Below are 22,164 nucleotides of genomic sequence, written 5' to 3' on the forward strand. Positions count from 1 at the left end.
AGACTTTAATAATTTTGCCTTCCCAGGGAAATTAGAAAAGTTTTATTATCCTTTCAGATCAGAGCAATTAACCTGACAAACAGCTATAGATCAAATTCTCATGGTATTTGAAAATTCTCAGGAGGCTAGAGGTTTTTATAGGAGCAATGAGGAATCCAGGAAAGTTTTATCCTTCTGCCACCATTATAATAGCTGCATTAAAATTTTTGTCTGATCATTCTAATATTTGGGTCATCTTCGCATTGGCATCTATTGATTGATGGTCTTTTTTCTTAAGAGATGTTTAGGTTTTCCTGATTCCTTTTATGTCCAGTAACTTTAGATTTTTATCCTAGATATTTTGAGTATTACATTATGAGATTCTGGATCCTGTTTAAATCATCTGGATTTGTGTTCTTGTGATTACTTATTTTAGTTAAGAACAGACCACCTGTCCTTACTCACTTTTTGTGGACTGTGGTTCCAATGTCAATTTGATTTTCAGTCTTTGCAATGCTATTTTGGTCCATCTCACTTGTGTCTCTCCTAGAGGCCAATCTGAAACTTGAGTTAAGTGTTCAGAATCTACACTGTGCTGAATCTGGTTGGATTCATGCATGCACGAATCTGGGGTAGGCTCAGGACTTCATACACAGATTTAAAATATCCCTTTCTCTCCAGCTCCTTCCTCTCCATAATCTACTCTTCACTTTCTGATTTCCAAGGATCCCCATTGCTGTTCTTTTGGGTAAAAAGTTGGGGCTTTGTGTTCCCTGTCTTCTTATCAGGGGTCAATACTGCATGTTGTACGTGCACAGCATCCCTGGGCAGAGGATGAGACTGTCTCTTTGGGAGCACTTGCTTAGTGTAGAGCAGAGCAAGTTAGGGATCTACTCAAGGACTGGATAGCTGCTCTTGGGGGGGAGGGGGCAGTGGCACAAATGGCTCTGAATCTTTCTAGGCTCCCTTAGAGTGTGTGCATGTGTTTGGGGCGGGGGTTCCTCAGGGTTTCATACCACAGGCTGTACACCAGTAGTGGAGAAGGGGAAGGACCCAGCTCTTTTGCTGGCATTCACTTGGAGCAGGGTGCTGAGAGTCAATAAGGTTGCTGCAGCTCTGTAGGAAGGAAGAAGGGCACTGCTTCTTTGTTGGTGTTCACCTGGAGCAGGGAGGTAAAATGAAAAGGGTTATTTCCCAGATCCTCTGTCCTTTCCCTGGGCCTCTATAAAGGCAGACATTTCTTAGGGCTTTTCTGTCTGCACTTATTGGCAGTTGCACCTTTTGGTCTACTCTAGCACCCAGGCCAGAATTTATAGGAGGCAAAACAAACAAAGAAACAAACCACAATGACAGCAAAACCCAAAACCTCCAAAGAAACAAACAAAAAGAGGGTTGTGTCTCAAGTTCTTATAATTTTAGTAGAGTCATCCGATCTGGTTTTTTAGCCTGAGTTTTCATTGCAATTAGTAAAAGTGATAAGATGGAACATATTTATTCCATCTTTTTCAGAACCAAACCCAGAATAACTTTTAAATGGAATAGAGCAAACTGAAGTTTAAATGAAAGACAATGTTTAAAAATAATTCAGTGGGATCAGAGTGTGCAGAATCAAAGTTTAGTTCTCCTTCCTATAATTTGAAGATGGTCACCTTTTTGAAAGTCATACTTACCTTCAGCGAAAACAAAATAGCTTAACGCTTCTTGTCATGTCGGCTTTGTGTGTGTGTGACAATGTAATATTATTTGAGTAAAAGGAAAGAACTTCTTTATATAATATTTTAGAATAAGTGGCTTTGTGGGGCGCCTGGGTGGCTCAGTTGGTTAAGCGACTGCCTTCGGCTCAGGTCATGATCCTGGAGTCCCTGGATCGAGTCCCGCATCGGGCTCCCTGCTCGGCAGGGAGCCTGCTTCTCCCTCTGACCCTCCCCCCTCTCATGTGCTCTCTCTCTCTCTCATTCTCTCTGTCTCAAATGAATAAATAAATTCTTTAAAAAAAAAAAAAACAAAAACAAAAAAAGAATAAGTGGCTTTGTGTGCTATCATAATATTATCTTATTTTTAACCTACTGTGAATTTTGTGATAACCTGAAATTGAAATTTACGCTTCATGTATTTTGGTGTGTTGGCAAAAGGTGGTTCTGGTTGCATGAACTTTTAATTTCTTGCCTGTAGGAGATTACCTCTAATATTCACCTGCATTTCTGGCAGAGTCAGCTAATCAGAATATGGAGATTACATATGCAAGGCTTTTATATCAGTCAAAGTTCTTGGTTCTCTCTCTTATTTTTAGAACAAAAAGAGAAGTATCAACCTATTTAAATATATGCTTTAATATGTTTCTACTGACATCCTTTTCACTGTATGTAATCAGAGAATGAGGCAGGCAGAAGGTAGGCAGTAAAATGACAAAATTGAAAAAAAAAAAAAGCATGCTAGAATCAATAGTTTCCAACAGGAATTTTGTCACTAGGTCTTGGAGTACTTACAGCACGTAATAGGACACATGTCAGCCTTAAAGCCTTCTTGAAGTGAACGTCTCCCTTTATATGGATTAAATGATTAACTCTATCATATATTTATGTCTAATAATGAAGTTAATACCTCAATTCATATCAGGTTTGTCTTCTTTATATTGGCATTTGTTAGAGAGTTTTGAACTAACATTCTTTACTGGATTTTTCTCACCTCCTAGCAAAATTGCTTAACATTGATAATTAATGTGTATGTTTTTACATACATATTTTTATTGGTTTTATTGATGACATAACCAACATTTATTAAAGGGCCAAACCTTACTTTATTTGTAAATGCTTTCCAGGACTCTCACTAGGATTCTCAATTGTCAATTCTGAATGTTGGATTCCACTTTGAGTTTTTGAAGTAGGATTTGAGGGTCTTAATTCACGGGACTCTCATTTGTAATAATTAAAAATAGACTGAATGTTGTTTTTATATAGTGTGAAAATCTGTGTCTTTCCAGTTTCTTAAAGTAAAATATGACAAGTGCATTACCTTACATAAGACTAAATCAAACAAATTCTATTAAAACTACTACATTAAACACATTTCAGGAAACTGTATGTTCTTTTCTGTTCTCATCATAAGAAAACAGTTCTAGAATAGCTTTTATAAATTTAAGAGCATCTTATCCTTGCAGATCTCAACACATGTAAGGGCCTTCTGTAACTATTAAGTAATAATCATATCTCTTTGAAAAGTTGATTAATGTTTGAGAGCCTGGCATCTAGCTAGACACTTGGGATACTTCAGTGGAAGTTCAAAATGTCCTTAAAAAAATTGGGTCTGAAATCTGCTCATTCAGGTCTTATGAGCCAAAATTACTAGGAGCTAATGTGGTCCTTCTTGCTTGATTCTCTTTCACTGTTGTGGTCAGGCTTTCGTGCAAAGACACCTCCAGGGAACAAATTAGGCTCCCTGGTTTCATTCTTTCACTTGTAGTTTAAGTTTCATTTTGTTAAATAATCCTACTAGTATCCTTGAGAACTGTTAAAATACGGCACTTAAATCCTAGAGCAGTGTTCATTGCAGTTTGCCCTTTGGCAGGTTATTTGAACCGAAGTTTCACTGTTTGTTTTCCAAGTTAGCTATTTTGTTTGCTATTTTTAGGAGTGATTTCTTCAGGATTGAATATATTTCCATAAAGTGTGTATTCAGCAAAGATGCCATGTAATTTCACTTCTACCCAGCATTAAATGACTACTGGTTTTAAATAGTTGTAAAATTGCTGAATATTTTCCTGAGTACAAATATGAATATGATGATAATGTGGAATCTAACAGTTTCCTAGATGACTCCAATATCAGAGGGAATGAAGAAGCAGTCTTCTTCCCACTGCAGAGGCAATCTCCTACCAAAGACTGGATCCTGCATATTACAAAGGTGCTTGATTTAAACTAATACTTCTAAAATTAAAATACTTAAAAACATAATTGAAAAATCTGTGTAATTCAACCCACTAAAGTCATAGAATCTTTCAAATCCATTAAAATATACACAAAAATGACAGTACCCCGTTCAAGCTCTATTACAAAGCTGTAATCATCAAGACAGTGTGGTACTGGCACAAAAACAGACACGTAGATCAATGGAACAGAACAGAGAACCCAGAAATTGACCTTCAACCCTACGATCAACTAATCTTCGACAAAGCAAGAAAGAATATCCAGTGGAAAAAAGACAGTCTCTTCAACAAATGGTGTTGGGAAAATTGGATAGCCACATGCAGAAGAATGAAACTGGACCATTTTCTTATACCATATACAAAAATACACTCAAAATGGATGAAAGACCTAAATGTGAGACAGGAATCCATCAAAATCCTAGAGGGGAACCCAGGCAGTAACCTCTGTGACCTTGGTCGCAGCAACTTCTGCTAGACACGTCTCCAAAGGGAAGGGAAACAAAGGCAAAAATGAACACTGGGACTTCATCAAGATAAAAAACTTCTACACAGCAAATGAAACAGTTGACAGAACCAAAAGACAACCAACAGAATGGGAGAACATATTTGCAAATGTCTATTCAGATAAAAGGCTAGTATCCAAAATCTATAAAGAACTTACCAAACTAAATACCAAAGAACTAAAAATCCAATCAAGAAATGGGCAGAAGACATGAACAGACATTTCTCTAAAGAAGACAAATGGCCAAGAGACACTTGAAAGAGTGTTCAACATCACTCGGCATCAGGGAAATACAAATCAAAACCACAATGAGATACTACCTCACACCAGTCAGAATGACTAAAATTAACAAGTCAGGAAATGACTGATGTTGGCTAGGATGCAGAGAAAGGGGAACCTTCCTACACTGTTGGTGGTAATGCAAGCTGGTTGTAGCCACTCTGGAATATAGTATGGGGGAGTCCTCAAAAAGTTGAAAATAGAGCTACCCTATGACCTAGCAATTGCACTACTAGGTATCTACCCCAAGGATACAAATGTAGTGATCTGAAGGGGCACCTACACCCCAATGTTTATAGCATCAATGTCAACAATAGACGAATTATGGAAAGAGCCCAGATGTCCTGATCAACAGATGAATGGATAAAGATGTGGTGTATATATATATATATATACGCACACACACAGTAGAATACTACTCAGCCATCAGAAAAATGAAATCTTGCCATTTGCAACGATGTGGATGGAACTAGAGGATAAACAAAATAAGTCAGTCAGAGGAAAACAATTATCATATGATCTCTCTCATATGTGGAATTTAAGAAACAAAAGCATAGGATCATAGGGGAAGGGAGGGAAAAATAAAACAAGGTGAAATCAGAGAGGGAGGCAAACCATAATCATAAACTCTTAATCATAGGAAACAAAGTAAGGGTTGCTGGAGCGGAGGGGGCTTGGGGGATGGGGTAACTGGGTGATGGACATTAAGGAGGAAAGGGGTTTAGTGAGCACTGGATGTTATAGAAGACTGTTGAATCACTGAACTCTACCTCTGAAACTAATAATACACTATATGTTAATTAATTGAATTTAAATTAAAAAAAATTTTAAAAGAGTAGAAAATGCTATCAAATTTGAGTGGGAAAGGATTTTAAATAGTAACTCTACATATAGTTTATCTATCAATCAAATTTGACAAAATAAATACATTTTCAAGATGTAAGGACAAAGAAGATTTACAGATCATCCCTACCCACTATGAATAAATGATGCTTGGAATATTACAAAATAAGAAAAAAATGCGAGAGAAATAATACCATAAGACAAGAAGCATCCCAGTATCACAAGAAAGGATTGTGTACTGCATACTGCTAGCCTGGGAAAAGACCAAAATTCAAGATTTGATGTATAGTTTCTCCTGAACACATATCGCTTTCACACCATCCTAAAGGCAAAAAGTCGTAAGTTGGAACCATTGCACACTTTTGGTGAGACAATTATCTCTCAAGTTGTATCATTTTTTCAGTTCTTAACTGTCAGTTAATCACGGATGCTTTATGGATTGTACCTGGAGGACATATATGAAAGTGGCTTTTGATATTTTTACCCCCATAGGACATTTGTTTGGCTTCTGTCCCTTAACTGTTGCCAAGACATACTTTGATGCTTTCCTTTTTAATGATTCAGTTGTTGAAATCATAATTTGGCATATAAATATTATTTGTGGAGCCAACATAGAAAGCTGTCTCCCTCCCTTTTATGGCATCATTTTAATGCTGATTAATATTTTATCCACTATAATAATGAACCTCATTTACAGATGACATAAAATTCTGGTAAATGATTATGTTGTTCACAGATTTTTAAGAGTTTGTCCACAAACTAGACAAAAAATCTGAAACTTTGATATTGTAGAAAAGTGTGTTATATATTACTTTTGAGTTTAAAATACTCAGCCCGTATGGAAAAGCAGTCAGCGTTTTCCCATCCACTTCTAAACATACTAACACTGAGGATGGAAACATGGCGAAATTAAAACAATAAGGTGAAAGAAGGGCGAACTACAAGATTTGGTGTTTGATTTAGTTAAAATTATACCAGTTAGGTGACAAAATACCTGGATGATCAATTTTTTTTAATAGTAATTTGAACAGATACATTGGCATTTTAAAAACTAAGAGAGGCTTATGGCACCAGTGAAAACTTTAATAATTTTTTTTTTTTTTTGACAATCAAAACTCTGGTTAGGCAGGTAAAATTTTTTCTGTACTCCTTAAGGGAATCCTAAATCGGAATCAGAGCAATGGGCCTACCAAATTTATATCCTATCTGCTATAGACAAAATATTCTCTTCCAAAGACTGTGACTGACTCTACTAACTACCAGTACAAATCTCTGGCAATAAATATTTGTCTCTAAGCATATGGACCTAAACCGTAAATAAAATCTTAATAAATGGGAAAGCTGTTGAAAGCACTTTGAGAGTTCAGATTGAAGCACTGGGAGAAGATGGTGGTGTATGGCCTGTATTGTTGGTGTTTTGCAGAAGCTTTTTAGTGAGGCCCAATTAATGGAAGATGAGGTGCATATCTCTATCTCAGCAATGAAGTTAATAAAATGTACAGCACAAGTCATTTAACACATACTATCCTCAGCAGTATAAGCATCAAAAACTATGTGGATGGCAACTCTTACACCTCAGTCCTTCAATGTGGATGGTAACAAGAGGATAGAGGAGATGTTGATTTCTCCGTTTCACTAGGGGCTGTGTGAGGTAGTGCACAGGCTACTAGTTCACCGAGTCTTCCAGGACCTCAGAGAAGAGACAGCTCATTTTCAACTTGGCATAATTAAAAGAAAGAAGAATTCACGGAAACTTTGGGACTTGAAAGTGGCGTGTCCTAGATTCTGTGGGTTTTTCTCCTATCTCTCTGGTTGTGCCTTTTTAGTCTAGTTTGGCAGTTCCTCCTTTTTCATGTAGCCGTTAGATGGTGGCGTTCCTTAAAGCTCTCACTCTTCTCACTGCTTTCTCCCTAACTGATCTAATCAATGTCTATAGCTTTCATTACCATCTCTGCATTTAGTGGCATTCAAATGTGCATCTCCAGATTAAGACTCCCATCAGATTCAACTCCTCGACTCAGATATCTCCAAGGTGCTTCTGTGGAACATCTCCAAGATTTAATACATGATCATTCCTTCCAAGCCTAACCTTCACTAGTATTTTCTGGCTTAGAAAATGGCACCACTATCCAATCAGCTGTTCAAGCCAAAAAGCACAGAATCATCCTTAGCTTCTCTACCTTCTTGCCCCATATCCAATTTATCATAAAATTGTGTTCATTTTACCTCTAAAGAAACTCTAGAATCTTCATACCCACTGTCATAGCCTTCCTTGGTCTACTATGGTAGCCTCATGGGCGATTTCAACAAACTGTAATACTCACCCTTAACAATCCTCTATTTGTTCTCTACAATGAACCCAAAGTAAATTTGTTTTTCAAAATACACTCTGAAGTAAAAGAAGCCAATGAAAAGACTACATACTATATGATTCCAGCATTCTGAAAAAGGACTTTGGAGACTCTGAGAAGATCAATGTTTGCCAAGGGCTAGCAGGAAGTAAGAATAAATAAGCAGAGCACAGGATATTTTTTAGGGCAGGGAAACTATTCTGTGAAATGCAATATAATGGTGGACACACGTCATAAAACCCACAGAATGTATAACACCAAGCGTGAACTCTAACGTCAACTATGGCCTAAGGTGAGAATGACGTGTTGATGTTGGTTCATCAATTCTAACAAATATACCACTCTGGTGAGGGATTTTGAGAGTGGGGGAGGCTGCGCATATATGGAAGCAGGACATATATGACAAATCTCTGTGCTTTCCACTCAATTTCGCTGTGAATCTAAAACTACTCTAAAAAATAAAGTCTATTAAAAAAAATCTTGTCTCTCCTCCTCAACTCCCGAAAATGCTTTATTGCCTTTCCAATGTTACTAAAATAAATTGGAAGTCCTTAGCACAGCCCCTCTCTACCTCTGCACCTTCATCTCTTCTTGCTCCTTTCTCAGTCTTGCTGTCTGCTCTGCCTCTACATTAATCTCTTTCAGGTTTGAATGGTTTGTGCCTTGTCCTTCCTCAGGGCTTTGCCCCGCCTCTCCATCTTGCCTAATCAGCATCTACTCATCCTGTAAACCTGAACTCATTGTCATTTCCTGAAGGCTTCTCTGAGACCGGTATTTATCCTCCTGCTTTTGCCATATATTTCCTATAAAAACCCAAGTTTTTTTGGCTACTTCTGCTATGGCTTTCATATAAAAACCAGGCTAGCTCTCCAGAGCCCTTATCACTTTTATATTTAAACATCCATAATAATAAGTACTTGTGATTGTTTATTAATATTGCCCTCATCCATTAGACTGTAAGCACCCTGAGATGGTGCTCCACCTGTTTTTGCTCACCACTGGGCCTAGTGCAGTGATCGGAACAGAGAAGGATTTAGTAACTCTTTGTTGAAAGAATGAGAAGTGCCAAACGAGCTGTTGGTATATTGCCCACTGTTTTCTCTAGCTATTAGAGATTTGCAGTCACTGAAAGACCCATCACTCTCTCAGAAGAGGATATTTTGAACAATCATTTAAAAGTACCATCATGGTAGAAATGCTTTTTTAACCCTAAGCTTCTGTATTTCATGTGGTTACTCTATGGGTTCTTGTGATTCCAGATAGATAGCTGCTTTGTTCTTTAAGATATTTAGAGCTCAGGGTAAGCAGTATGAAAATGATTCCTTGACAGGGGTGATTATCTGATGTCAGGGCTTCATGCCATGCCCAGCCTTTTCTTTCAAGTCGGAAAATCCTCTCTGGATGGGTGGTCACTCAACAAAAGAAATGCTCTGTTCATTGCTCAGTAACAGATACAGAAATAAAATCACCGTTTAGTCATGGGGCTGCCTTGGATTTCTCTGGAGAGCCCGCTTATGGTAGCCAGCACTGAAGCCAAATCACCATGAGGTCATCTGTTTTCGGATGCCCACTGCAGTTTGTTCCCATGTAGTGTCTGCTGCGTATTTGCCCCGACCTCATTAATGAGCAAGTGAGACAAAGAAACAGTTCCCTTACTTTCCAGGTAAGCAAAGCAATTTGTCTTAATTACGGTTAGCCTTTACTGAGTGACTACCATGGGGGTCCTAACAGTTTTCTCACCCCAGTTTTAATGATAGGGATTGTGAATCAGCAGTGATTTCCACACAGGTAGCTAGCTATAGGTTTTAGGTTTTCAGTTCTCTGACATGTACTTTTTTCCCAATTGAAATACATACATACATACATACGTGTGTGTGCATATATATTCTTATATATGTACACATATATTTTCTAAATGGATGCTTTTCCTTCTTACAGTCAGTCCTTTCCCATGGTACTGTGGCCGACTGCGCTGTTGTCAGCAAGGAAGATCCTTTGAAAGGTCACGTGCCCTTAGCACTCTGTGTGTTGAGAAAAGGTGAGAAATCTTTGTCCTTCCTGAGTGTTTGGGCCCTGAATGATTAACGAAGGTTAATTCAGTTCTTATCATCTGGACTTTCTCCCTAGATATAAATACAACAGAGGAACAGGTTTTGGAAGAGATTATAAACCATGTGAGACAGAGCATTGGCCCTGTGGCTGCTTTTCGAAATGCAGTGTTTGTCAAACAGTTACCCAAAACGAGGTCTGGCAAAATTCCCCGGTCGGCTCTGTCTGCCCTTGTCAACGGCAAGCCCTATAAGGTAAATTATCAAAAATGTTTTATGCCAGGTTCTGAAATGTTTCTCCCCCACTTCTTTGGCATTAACATTTTTTTCATGTTAAGGGGGAAACTGCATAGCCACTCTCTAGGAATGAGGGTTGTGGAAACACAGATTAATTAACACCATATGCTTCGAGATTATAGGTACCAGTGTGTGGAAGTACTTTTACTATTAGTAAATACGTCAGTTAAATTCCAACAACTTGTGGGAACGCAATCTTACTGAATTAAAGATACAACTTCCTTCATTGTAGTCATTAATGTCTATTACTGAATGAGAAAGCAAACAATTGAGGCTGGTTATACGTGCTTAAGCAGTTCTAACTGGTGCATATGCTAATTATGTCTCCTGTTCTGAGTGAAAATTATTTTGGCAAACATTAGGCTAATTCAAGTATATATATTCTTCGAATTTTGGTGCACTTTATATGTGCATAGATATACATGTCTTTAATCCTTAAGATCTAACAGAAAGTGAGGCAACAGTAAATAGTAGTTGTAAATACAAAAAAATATATATATATGTTTCTAGAGAGGCACATAGAAAGGCTCATTAGAGGGATTCTAGAGAAATTCCACTTAGGACCTATAGTTTTGCTAACTGAACAGTTTATTACTCTGGAAGACTATATATACATTTTAAAATATTAAATTTGGAGTCCCCTTTTTTGAACATTTCTATATGCCTTTATAAGAAAATGGAGAATGCAGTATTGCAGGTAATTGTTTAATTATAGGGAGAGGGAAAGGGGTTCAAGGAAGAGCATTCACCTGACTCGTATTTTCTTTCCAGATAACACCTACAATTGAAGACCCCAGCATTTTTGGGCACATAGAAGAAGTGCTGAAGCAGTCATCATGACTTTTTTCCCTATTTTGAGTCAATTTGAATCAATTTTCTAACTGGAGTCAAATTTTTGGAATTATTTCCCATAAATAAATATTTAAATAGAAATTACTTGCAAACTGAAATATGAATTGTAAAGCTTGGTCTAAAAAACAATACTTGAAGCCTAGTGAAAGACCTGTGCCTTCTGTTTGATTAGATCCAAAGAGCATCTTTTTCAGTTGCCTATAACATGGCCCCTTAAAGGTTGTCTAGCACTTTAAGAAAAATATATCTAATGTATGATTTTTAAAAGCTGAACCCCCCAAATATTTTAATTGAAAGAGACACATTAATATAGAGCTACTTCCTGAAATGAGGAATCTCTAGCTTTGACCCAAAACCTAAAACTCAAGTTGAAGTCCGAAAATAATTATCATTTTTCTTACAGAAATTCTGAGTATTTTCTAATATTCTTGAGATGTCCCCATGCCCCGTTATTTTAAATGAAATTGATAACATGGGAGGTCTTAGGTAATCATCTAGACAGATGATTTTCTAGATAGGGGATCTGTCTCGTCATACATTTCCTGAGGGAAGGTTGGATACCAGAGTACAGCTCTGCCTTCAGGCCATTTTTAGTCAAGGGAAATCACATGCCTGACAGATCCTAGAGGTCATTTAATCCGATCTCTTTGTCATGGAGATGAGAGCTGTTTGGAGTTCCTCCTCCTGTCTCAGGTTCTTAGACTATACACTTAATGATTCCAGCTTCCTATCAAAACAAGCAAATGACACAGAAATGGGGTAAACCGACAAGGAAAGTTCTTAAGGAAGAAATGTAAAAGTTTTTACATTATGCTAAAGACCAGGAATTTTGAAGAAACCCCAAATCCAGATTTTTATGTGAAATCTCTAATTCTTAAATAATAACTCACTAAAAAAAAATATTGTGACCTCCAAACACATCTTTCCATTTAAACTTATAGAAAAGTATTGAGAAATTAAGAGTAATTGAAAATGAGTCTTTGTTACTAAGCTTATGATAATGTGCCAGTTAGCCAGAGTAGCTTGATAGAGTTAAATATGTGATTTACATAGGATTACTTAGGATTCTACCTGATATCAGTTATCAAAGAATACATTTAAAGTAAAAAAATATACCATGCTCATTGAGTCTTTGATGGTGCTCAAAGTATTTCCCAATCTTTCAGTCCATCAGGAACACTATTTTTAAGAGTAGCTGTCCTAACGTAATAGTCTGGGCACGAAATATATTTGAGAGATAACACGTAAGAGCTTATTTACTTGTTTCATAAAAATTACTTACAACCAGTGTAAGACATTCTGAAAATGATAGCTTTTTTTTTGGACCATAGGCTGTATAAATAAATGGCTTCTCAAAGGAAAGTCCTGTTTGCTTAAATCGGCTTCTTGGTTGTTTATACCTGAAAAAATATAGTCAGCTAACTGTTCTCTTTAGTTTTTTTAGTAGCCTGAATTAAACCAACTAGATAGACATTCAACTTATAATTTGAAGCTGTCGGGTTCCTTAAAGTGTCTTTTCTCTTGGGTACATTTTACTCATAATCACAACTGTAATCTTAACAAATAATAACATTTTCAATGTTTAAAATGCATTACCTTATTTTTTCATATAAGATTCAGTTAATTTGAAATGGCACATTCTTTAGCTCAATGCATGTCATCGTTCATTTGCAAGGTGTAAACAAAGGCATGTGTGAAAGGTACATCTGTGGGATCTCTTGCACATTTGTCCTGCAATCAATTCTGAAGGGGCACATTAGCAATCAGGCTTGAGTTATTTTCCAGTTGAGTGGGACTGGAAAACGGTGCATGAGGCTGGAGAAGAAATACCGTTACTTTCATTGATGAAAAGTGGGGCAAGAAAGATACACTTGAGTTGTCAATTGCCTAAAATTTGGGAGGAAAAAGAAAAGGAATTTTCTATTTCATACTTACCATAAAGCACTTTCACTAGGTTGTACCTAAAATATTCTGGATTAAATATATCTTTAAAAATAACAATATAATGTTACTAAAAATACAGTCATATTTACATGTGCTGAAATAAAGTCTGCATGGCCTTCTTTTGATATTTCCATGTAAATTTTTACTGTAAGACATTGGAAAAATTTAAAGATGTTCTTTTAAAATCTATGGAAAAGTGTTTTCCAATTGAGTTATTTTGTTCAAGACAATACATTAAATATATAAAAATTAGACCTGCTTTACATTTCAAGAGCACTTTTATTTATATAAAATTGTATTTGAGAATAGGCTCTCATCATTACAAATGTGAAAATTCATAAAGTTAATAGATGGCCAGAAGGAAAACTACTGAGATTCTGAGTTTAAAAATCCAAATTAAATGGAGTTTAGAATCTGGCAGAAATTATATTATACGTTGAAGAGTATTTTATACTTTTTTTGAGGGAACAGGTAGATCTTTTTATCGCTCTACATTAGAGTCTATTATAAACGATTACTATTTCTTACCAGATGATCTCTAAAGGGGAGAAACTGATTATGTGATTAAATCATGTATTGAGAGTAGATACAAATCATTTGTTATTATAATATCATAGTTTCTATATTACATTTCATTTCCTTAAGTCAAGATCCCCATGATCAGATGAGCTTAGAAAGCTCTTTCCCATTGTTTCTGCTCAGGCAACATTTCTAGAAAATTTAAAATCACCTTCATAAGCAAGTTTAGGGCTCCCTCTTGTGGCAGACTCACTATTGAAGATAAATATTAGATTGAGAGTCGCTAAAAGGACAATTTGCATTATGGTTCAAGTAAATTGTTAAACATTAGGTGACTAGAAAACAAAGATTAAACAGAGAACTGGAAGTATTTTTTTTTTATTGACAATGGAAAGGGTTTCTGTTACCATTACCTTTCGACTGAATCTGTTAAACAAAAACAGACATCAAAACAAATGTAATGTACGTGCAAACATAGCAAATTAAATACAAAAAGGAAATTACTAATGACAGGTCTTGCGCTTCATAAGATCAAGCAGCAGAAAATCAGCAGTTAGATAAATGGTATTATTAAATAGGTTTTTACTTTGAAATCTCCCATATAAACAAAGAATAAACAACAGTAACACCACCAAATAAAGCCACAGGGAAGAGATTACTCTTCTATACTTTTATACACTATATATGTTAATCATTCTGTCTTTCATTTATTTCCTCTGATAAGACTGACTTCAGGGAAGTCGCAACAAGGCCATCTTGGCTAGAAGCTTATAACATTATACATGAGTCTGACTAATGCCCTGTTACATTGACAAAAGGGAAAGGTTTCTGGGTTTTGTTTTGTTTTGTTTTTCAATGGAAATGAGCCTCAGACTCCGCAGTGGTTGACATTCACTGAACAGTGCTGGCTGGCGGTTCAAGATATCTGATGAACATGTGGTTCTTAGTAAAGAAGTTTTTTTTCTTTTTTTCCTTGGTCCACAGGTAACAAGAGAAGATAATGTTTATTCCTTATAAATTTTTTTAAATAATTGCTTTTGACTCTTGTAAACAGTTTAGCTCTGTTTTGTATTGAAAAGGAGATCGAGCCATCACAGTGCTATTTCTAAAGATTTAGGACATCCCTGATTGCCTTTAAAGGACTATTTTTGGCTCCAGTTCCAGGTTAAATCATTCCTTTTTACATGATCAGAGGCAGGTTTTCAGCTTTAAGTATTGACAGACTTGAAGGAGAAACATATCGATTTGACTGTTACAATTCAAAAACTGTAAAAATGGTGGGATGGTAAAATACAAACAGTACTTGGAATTGTCAAATGTTTGCACTCGAGACTCCATGAACCATATATTTTATTTTTTTAAAAATCATATTTATATCCATTTACATAAGACACATTTAAAAAGAAATACATACACAGTAATACATAAATGCGTAGTATATTACAATAAAACATGAAAAAACAAGTGGCTCCATTTCATAAAAGCATCTGTTGTACAGAATGTAGGATGTGGATGACGCTTATTATTCAAATGACTTAAGCATTTTCTTACAATTGTAGTCAACTAATCAAACTTAATATCTGACTCCCCCCAGATCACATTTTCAGCTTAATAAGTCATTACTTGTGGTTGTGTCCTTAGAATTCAGTCTTCACAAAGGTTTTCACTGTTCGTCTTCTGAGATGGTAGTGCACTTTAGGTAGAGTAGACGGAAAAGACATCTAAAATATTTAATGCACAGCGTTAGTCTACCCACAGCTCCCAGCCTGGACAATCCCCCTCTGCCACTGTTGGTGATCTCCGTGCAGCCTGCCTACGTCTGCCCTGGGAGCCCGTGCCCAGAATGTCAGCTAGGATCTGACTGAGAGCTGTAGGTAATTAACATTTGCTCTTCGCCGATTTTGTGCAGGCCAACTTAATAAGTAACAAGATTTGCTCAAGTTTGTGGAAAGCATGGCGGTAAATAGAAACAAAGGTATTCACAGAAAATGTGAGCAATCCTTTTGAAAAATTTAGAGCTTGCTCATCAATAAATTTGGTTGAGTTGACCTTTTCCATGGAAGAGAGTCATATTCGAGTTCATATCTTTTAGAGCTCTTAAAAAGACACCTTTGTTTAACTGTGACGAAAACATAATGGTAATAAATGACATATTTTAAGGGATCTGGATCAGTGATGGGGCATCACTGATTCTTTCCTGTGATAATATACTTAGGAAAAGCTCACAGTTTCTCTTCCCAACACAAATGAAACAATAAATGATATGTTCTGAATTCTTTTAATAACAAAAGTGCTAATAGAAATTGGTTGTCCTAGATTAGGTTATTGTAAATAAATACGTTTATCCTATTTAATGGTAAAAACTGGGAAATGTGAACTAGAATGCCATGCACAAAATACAGACTGCAAATAGTTAAAGAGTAATTCTACCCATCAGTCAGGAACTAAGAAGCAAGCACTACTCAACATATTAAATAGTCATTGGTAAATTAGTGCAGTATTCAGTTCCTGGGGAAATTATCATGTAGAAGCTATTACAAACAGTATTTTGGAAAGCCTCCTATTTAGCCGAATCATTATATACTTTAGATCGTGCCTAATTAGATGCCAAATTGTATACCATAATTAAATTTTTAATATTAGGTTTTACATTCTGAAATTAAATCTCTTATCAGAAAGCTTTTTGTTTTATCAGCAGCTTCAAATACTGACCCAAATAAGGCAGCTACCAGCTCCCATATTAGGCCCCAAAGACCAACAATAAATTGCATGGAGCTTTTAGTTCAAGGCAATGAATAAACAGCACAAGATGAGCTGTTCCTCTGCCTATAACTGCTTCCTCTCCCCATCCCTGTGCATATATTGGGTTCTAAATATTGCTCTAAAAATTATTTTTCCAAAATATTAATTTATTATAAATGGTGAATATTTTGGTAAAACTCAGTTTTAGGTTAAAAAAGTTTCATGAGCACTTGACATTTATAATCCAGGAAACTACAGTCTTACTACCAAATGTGTTTCAGTCAAACTCCATTTTTATATGGACTTGAAAGTAGATTTCATCAGCTAAGTATTTCTCTAAATACAAATGCCTGCATCTTATGATGATATAATCAAGGTTTTAGTCCTATTTGCCATTCTTATAATTTCACTTTGTTCCTATGCTGTAAGCCCCAGCTACTTAAAACTCATATTTGTTTTCAACAAATATAAATCACAGCGATGAAAAACAACATGCGAAAAGTTCAAAATTGTCAGTTACCCTTTTGTTTTTAATAATAAACAACCTCTAAGTCATTTTCCTGTCTCTGCTATTTGACTCTGTGTACCTACTAGAATCAATCTCTGCTTACTTCAGCTTCCCCTACATAAAATATTCACTTAGAAGTGTGTCATTCTGAAGGTGCCGAACTGTCCTCAGTAAAATGCTATGTGCGTCCATATAAAATGCTACTCAAAAGCAGGTGACGGTGGCTGGGGCTGTGACCTGCTGATGTGTAATGAGATAGTGCCAGGCCGCCAACAGTGGGACCTTACATCAGTCAGAGCAGGCAGATGGTGATGGAAAGACCAGATTCAGAGCTACGATACTAAGACTCGTCTTCTACCCTCTAGCGATCCAAGAGGGTGATCTCCCTTCTGGACCGCTAGGCCATCCCAAAGAGTATCGTGTATATTTCCTACTCTATGTAGGTTCCACTTTGGGGTGGTTTGTCTTTTGTCAGCCGAGGAAAGCTACTCACAGCAAGTCAGTGCTGCCTCCTTTGAGTGGCTTGTCAACATGAGTATGTGCGAACAGTGGAGTTCTCTAACCTCTGCAGTCTTGATGAAGCAACTGCAAACGGAGAAAAGTGCTTTAGAGGAACTTGGATGATGGAGTACAGAATCTCAGATGAGAAAGATGATCCCCTGCGTAAAGGGATCCTGAACATATTAGTAGACCTTCTTTCTTTCAGACATAGGCCACTCACATCCCTTCCCACTAGACCAAGTTACTAATGAAAATTTATTCCAGTGTGATTCAACTGTGCTTTCGGGTTGTTGTGTAGTCCTCCTTAGATGAAGACTGTAACAAAAGCAGCTCCCCACGGTGCTTCTGTTTTTGAAGCGAAGATTGCTCCTAGAGAATTCAGGATAGTGGATTTTTTTCCCCCTCCAAGTATTAAAGAGCTTCTTCACTAATTTTAATCACATTAGATTCCTCATGAATTTTGTTAACATGTTCCATAATATTAATAAGTGAGAAGACGTGTAGATCAGAGATCACGGTTTATATTGGAACTAATTTTAAGGGCCATGAGAGCTATAACCTTGAACAGAAATAATGACTCTGGGCAATTGTCTTAATAAAGAGAGAGGGAATCTTTTTTTTTTTTTTTAATGCCTCCCAAATAGAAATAACTTTGTGACTACTATTTCAAAGTGGTCTCTCCTTCAGAATGGCTGTTTTCCTTTGTGAAGTATGTAACACAAGTCTAATGTCCACAGAAGGAAATAATACTAATTGGGAAATTACTGTTGGCTTTGTGTTTGTTTAATTCTCTTCTCATAGTTGTGCTTGTTTATTTAAGGCCTTCTGCCTTGGTCAGAGGTGAAAAGATCTGATAAGTCTGGGTTTCTAAGACAAAATATAAAACTCACAATATTCAAACACGTAGGGTGACCACAGAGTTAATTTCCATCCACTAAGGACCATTAGTCCAAATCCAACCTCTAACTAAACAAATTCTTTACTTTGAGAATAGAAGAGTAAAGAAACACAAATCATGCAGATGAGTATTGTTCTTCCTAGATGTGGACATTAGCCAAAAATTGTCCTTTTTAGGATTTTCTAAATTCTTTTTAAAAATGTGAACGAGGTGCCATGGGTTCATGCATTAGCCGTTTACAAGAGTTTGGTTTTTGATGAAAGCAAAGTAAACTTCAAGCAGAGCAAACCAACTTAAGAATTCCAGAAAGCTATGCAAGGTCAGAGAATGATACTAGCATTTGCTAAACTGGTATTTTTACTTTATAAGCAGAAATGCAAAACTACTATACCATCCGTTGTCATTTTCCTCGATTGCCCAGATGTTGTGGTTAACCTGAATCCAGCCGGTAATGTTTCTGAGGACCCAGGCATCATGCTGATTCCATGTACCTCACGGGGGGGAAACTGTCTTCTCCATGTTGACCCACGCCTGAAATTCTTGTCATCACTCTGCCAATATAGAATTATAATTTGATGTGATAACAACAAGTAAACTAGTCCAGGTACTTAAAAATGTGTGCTTAGAAACATGTAATATTAATGATTAATATTCAGTCTGTAAAGCACACATATGGAATATTGTGCTTTATTTTGAGAGTTCTATGATTCCGAAATGATAACACAGGAGATTTGCAACAGAAATGTTTTTATAAAAATGTTCCTGTGACTTCAAATCTAAAGTTTGCTCTCTATAAATGTAAACAGTTTTGAAAATCTAAAATAAAACCCCAAAAGTTTCTCTGAAAAGAATATTAGCTGTTCTTTGTTACACTGTAAGCCAACTCATTTTACTGTATGAGATGACATACTTAGTTTAAAAAGTGTTAGGCAAACTGCGTTTGACTCACAGACTTGAAGAACTACTTCTTGAATTTTACTTTTATGTAAAAAAGAGAAAGGGAAAAGCTATATTTGATATAGCCTGGATCATATGAAACACTACAGCCTATAGTCTATGTAAGAAACTCTAAATTTGTCATTCATCAGATTTCAGCTGATACTGAATTAACTTGTAGTTTACTGAAAAACCTGCGCAGCCTGGAAACCATCCTTTTAATAAATCCATGTGCTCCTTAGATGCCACTAAAAGCATAATATAATTCTGGTTGCTGTTTTACAAGTGTAATTCTATATCATAATGATATACTCTCTTTCCTCTCTGTGCATACACAAAGTATGTCCTCAGATACAATGAACTTTCTCTAAATTCGTGAGGAATGCTATGTAACCGAGTGTCTAACTAGTAGTATTCTTTATTAAACACAAATTATTCTTTGTGTCAAATTCTAAGAATATATTAATCATTCTACATAGATCTTATCTTCTTACTAAGTTTCTTATCTAGGCAATGGCTGTCCATTCCCTGAAGTTACAGCTCAGTATGTGGGGTTGACCCTACTAGCTCAGGTGATTTCACTTTGGCTCAAATTATCATTGTTATAAATGAGTAAAATTATAAGGTATTCTTCATCATAGATTGCTAATTTAATTGACATTCAGAGTCATTTTGGGAAAGAAGAAAATTTATGAAATTATATATATATATATATAGTTTTACTAGAATTCTTATTATCCAAATCTAAATTTTGTTTAGATTAGGTAGCCATTTTACACTTTAAGAGATGTCTGCTATTCCTTTTCTCAGCTGCCAGGTTCTGCATGGTCCTACGCCTCCAAATGTTTATAAATAAAGAAAAGGAACAGAATTTCACAGTTGTGGCCTCTCTGATTTCTTGAATTTTGAAAGAGTTGTTGGATAAAGATAAATATCCTTCAGTTCTACTAAACACTACATTACATTGTAGGGATATACAACTCCTATGATGCATGAGTTAAGGACTGAAAAATAAGCAAGTTGAAGATTTAAATAATGATTCCTTTTGCTCTTTTAATACAGTGTTACTGCAGAAAGTTAATAGGACCTACAAGCAACAACATCAGAGGAAAAAGTTTCCATGAGGTGAGGTTAAAAGATACCCACTTAACTGAAGTCAAAGTCTATAGAAGCACATGAGCACTTCTCAAATTCTTTTAGTGGAATCTGAATGTAATCAGCCCCAGAAACAAGTACACTCTGGTTCTGGGTAAGTTGTTTAGCTATTTTTGTTCACACTAAAAATAAATAAATAAATAAATAAATAAATAAAACCAAAAACAAACAAAAAACAGGACAAAAGAGACTACAGAGTTTGAGTAATAAAATCATGTGCCATGTTTTTAACAATAAGAAAAAGATGCAGCATATTTTAAAGGCAGATAGTCACATTCCATTTAGACCTTTCTGCTTATTTTTTACTCTCAGAAAGCAACTCATATAGGCTTGTGTCTCTACCTGGCTCCTTTGGGTCAATCCACATTTTAAAACATAGCAATAGGACAGATCTTTAATAATTTTTATTAAAATTCCTTTTGCAACTTTTAAGCAAGGAGAATAATTATGTTCAAAAGGATATAGGTATATGTAGACTATCTTTTTGATTCAACAATTAAGAATAAGGACAAAAGATTATCAAACAACTTATAAAATGAAAATCAGTTAAGTATTAACTGGGTTTTAAAAATATTAATCATTATCCTGATTGGACAGGAGGATGAATTTATAGGAAGTTAGCTGAGGTCAAGACTGTAGAGCTTATCTGTCTATAACCTCCTCTGCAAAAGAAAGCCTGGGTTTTATAAATCCAAGATCCTCTGTCCTGCCTGTTTGAGTGTGGAATAATTGCCTCATTTTAGGATTTGCTGGGTTCATTCACAAAATTATTTTAATCAGCTTTTCTCTATAGCCAAGAAACACCTGCATTTTGCAACACAGAATTATGCATCTCTGCATTTTCGACTTCATACTCAGGTTTTCTTCTTACTTCTTCCAGAAAGGCCCTGTAAAAAACTCAGAAGGACTGTTAAAGTCCACTGCATTTATCAATGCACGGTTTGCCAATGCCCCTTGTATTCCTTTATCTCAGGAGGCTACTTACATGTTTATTATTTTCCAAGTAATTTAAACATGCATATATGATGCTTGGGATTCTTACATTCCATGTGGCTTTCAAATCTTGTGACTGTCAAAATGTTTTTCATGTTTTTAAGGAAAACTCAATATTGCTATCTAAAATAATGAAAAGCTTCCCCTTTACTGAAAGCAAGTTTTCTCTTCATTTTAATATCCCAAAATTTCCTGTGAAGATATACTGATATTTAAGAAATAAGTACATTCCTTATTAAAAAGCTGAATTTATCAGGATTAGTGTTATCATTGCTTTTTTTTTAAATGTCACTCAACATAATTTTTCAGTCACAGCTCATAAAAGAGCCTGTTTCGGAATTACTTCTTTGTGTTCCTAATGGCTGATATGACAATGTTTATGAATTCATAAAGTTTTTTCTAAAACCAAATGAGTCATAACACTTAATATCTAAGAACAATACGGAAAATTTTAGATTCTATCCCGGGAACATGCATCTGATTGATTTTTGAGCACTATTCCTTGAAAGCCGTTTTACTTGTACTCTCTGAGATCCCTTGTGAATGATACAGAAGGACTTACTTCATCCAGTCGCCGTTCAGTTCCCAGAGCCAGGAGGTTATTGTATTCCCTTTCAAGAATCTGCCTTGCCTGTTGACATCAAAGTACAGTTATCATCGTCAAAGTCACATTTTATTTTAAAAAACATAGAGATTACATTCATTTGAGAAAACATTACAAATCCTATTTTATTTATGGGAGCTTAAGTTTTTAGTCCTCCATGTCTGCAAGCCATTGCAAGTTTTAGTTATAAATATAAAGCAGGGCAATTTTCTTTAGTCTGTGGACAATGGAGAGATAGCCTCGCATACATGTCTGAGGTCAAGGGGCACTGACCTCACTTTGTTACTTTAA

General features: G+C 35.9%; 2 protein-coding genes across 23 annotated transcripts in view; one reads left to right on the forward strand and one right to left on the reverse strand.

Moving 5' to 3' along the window:
• ACSS3 (acyl-CoA synthetase short chain family member 3) overlaps positions 1-12,451 on the forward strand; it is a 146,890-nt gene extending 134,439 nt beyond the window's left edge. For 4 of the 5 annotated variants that reach the window (XM_078076367.1, XM_078076366.1, XM_078076368.1 and 1 more), the window contains 3 exons: positions 9,815-9,914; positions 10,004-10,179; positions 10,993-12,451. In XM_078076367.1, the coding sequence (XP_077932493.1) occupies positions 9,815-9,914; positions 10,004-10,179; positions 10,993-11,061 (345 nt within the window). In that variant the 3' untranslated portion in view covers positions 11,062-12,451. Of the gene's footprint in view, positions 1-3,779; positions 3,880-9,814; positions 9,915-10,003; positions 10,180-10,992 lie in introns of those variants that run through there. The other variant, XR_013449288.1, reaches the window with a different exon arrangement.
• A 1,434-nt stretch (positions 12,452-13,885) lies between these two features.
• The window catches only part of PPFIA2 (PPFI scaffold protein A2), a 471,063-nt gene continuing 462,784 nt past the window's right edge, over positions 13,886-22,164 (reverse strand). For 15 of the 18 annotated variants that reach the window (XM_078076354.1, XM_078076353.1, XM_078076364.1 and 12 more), the window contains 4 exons: positions 21,832-21,900; positions 18,577-18,736; positions 17,280-17,371; positions 13,886-15,257 (listed from right to left, as the gene is read on the reverse strand). In XM_078076354.1, the coding sequence (XP_077932480.1) occupies positions 17,313-17,371; positions 18,577-18,736; positions 21,832-21,900 (288 nt within the window). In that variant the 3' untranslated portion in view covers positions 13,886-15,257; positions 17,280-17,312. The remainder of the gene's footprint in view (positions 15,258-17,279; positions 17,372-18,576; positions 18,737-21,831; positions 21,901-22,164) is intronic. The other 3 variants (XM_078076356.1, XM_078076363.1, XM_078076361.1) reach the window with 1 other exon arrangement.

Source organism: Halichoerus grypus, chromosome 6, assembly GCF_964656455.1.
Source record: "Halichoerus grypus chromosome 6, mHalGry1.hap1.1, whole genome shotgun sequence".
Taxonomy (NCBI): domain Eukaryota; kingdom Metazoa; phylum Chordata; class Mammalia; order Carnivora; family Phocidae; genus Halichoerus; species Halichoerus grypus.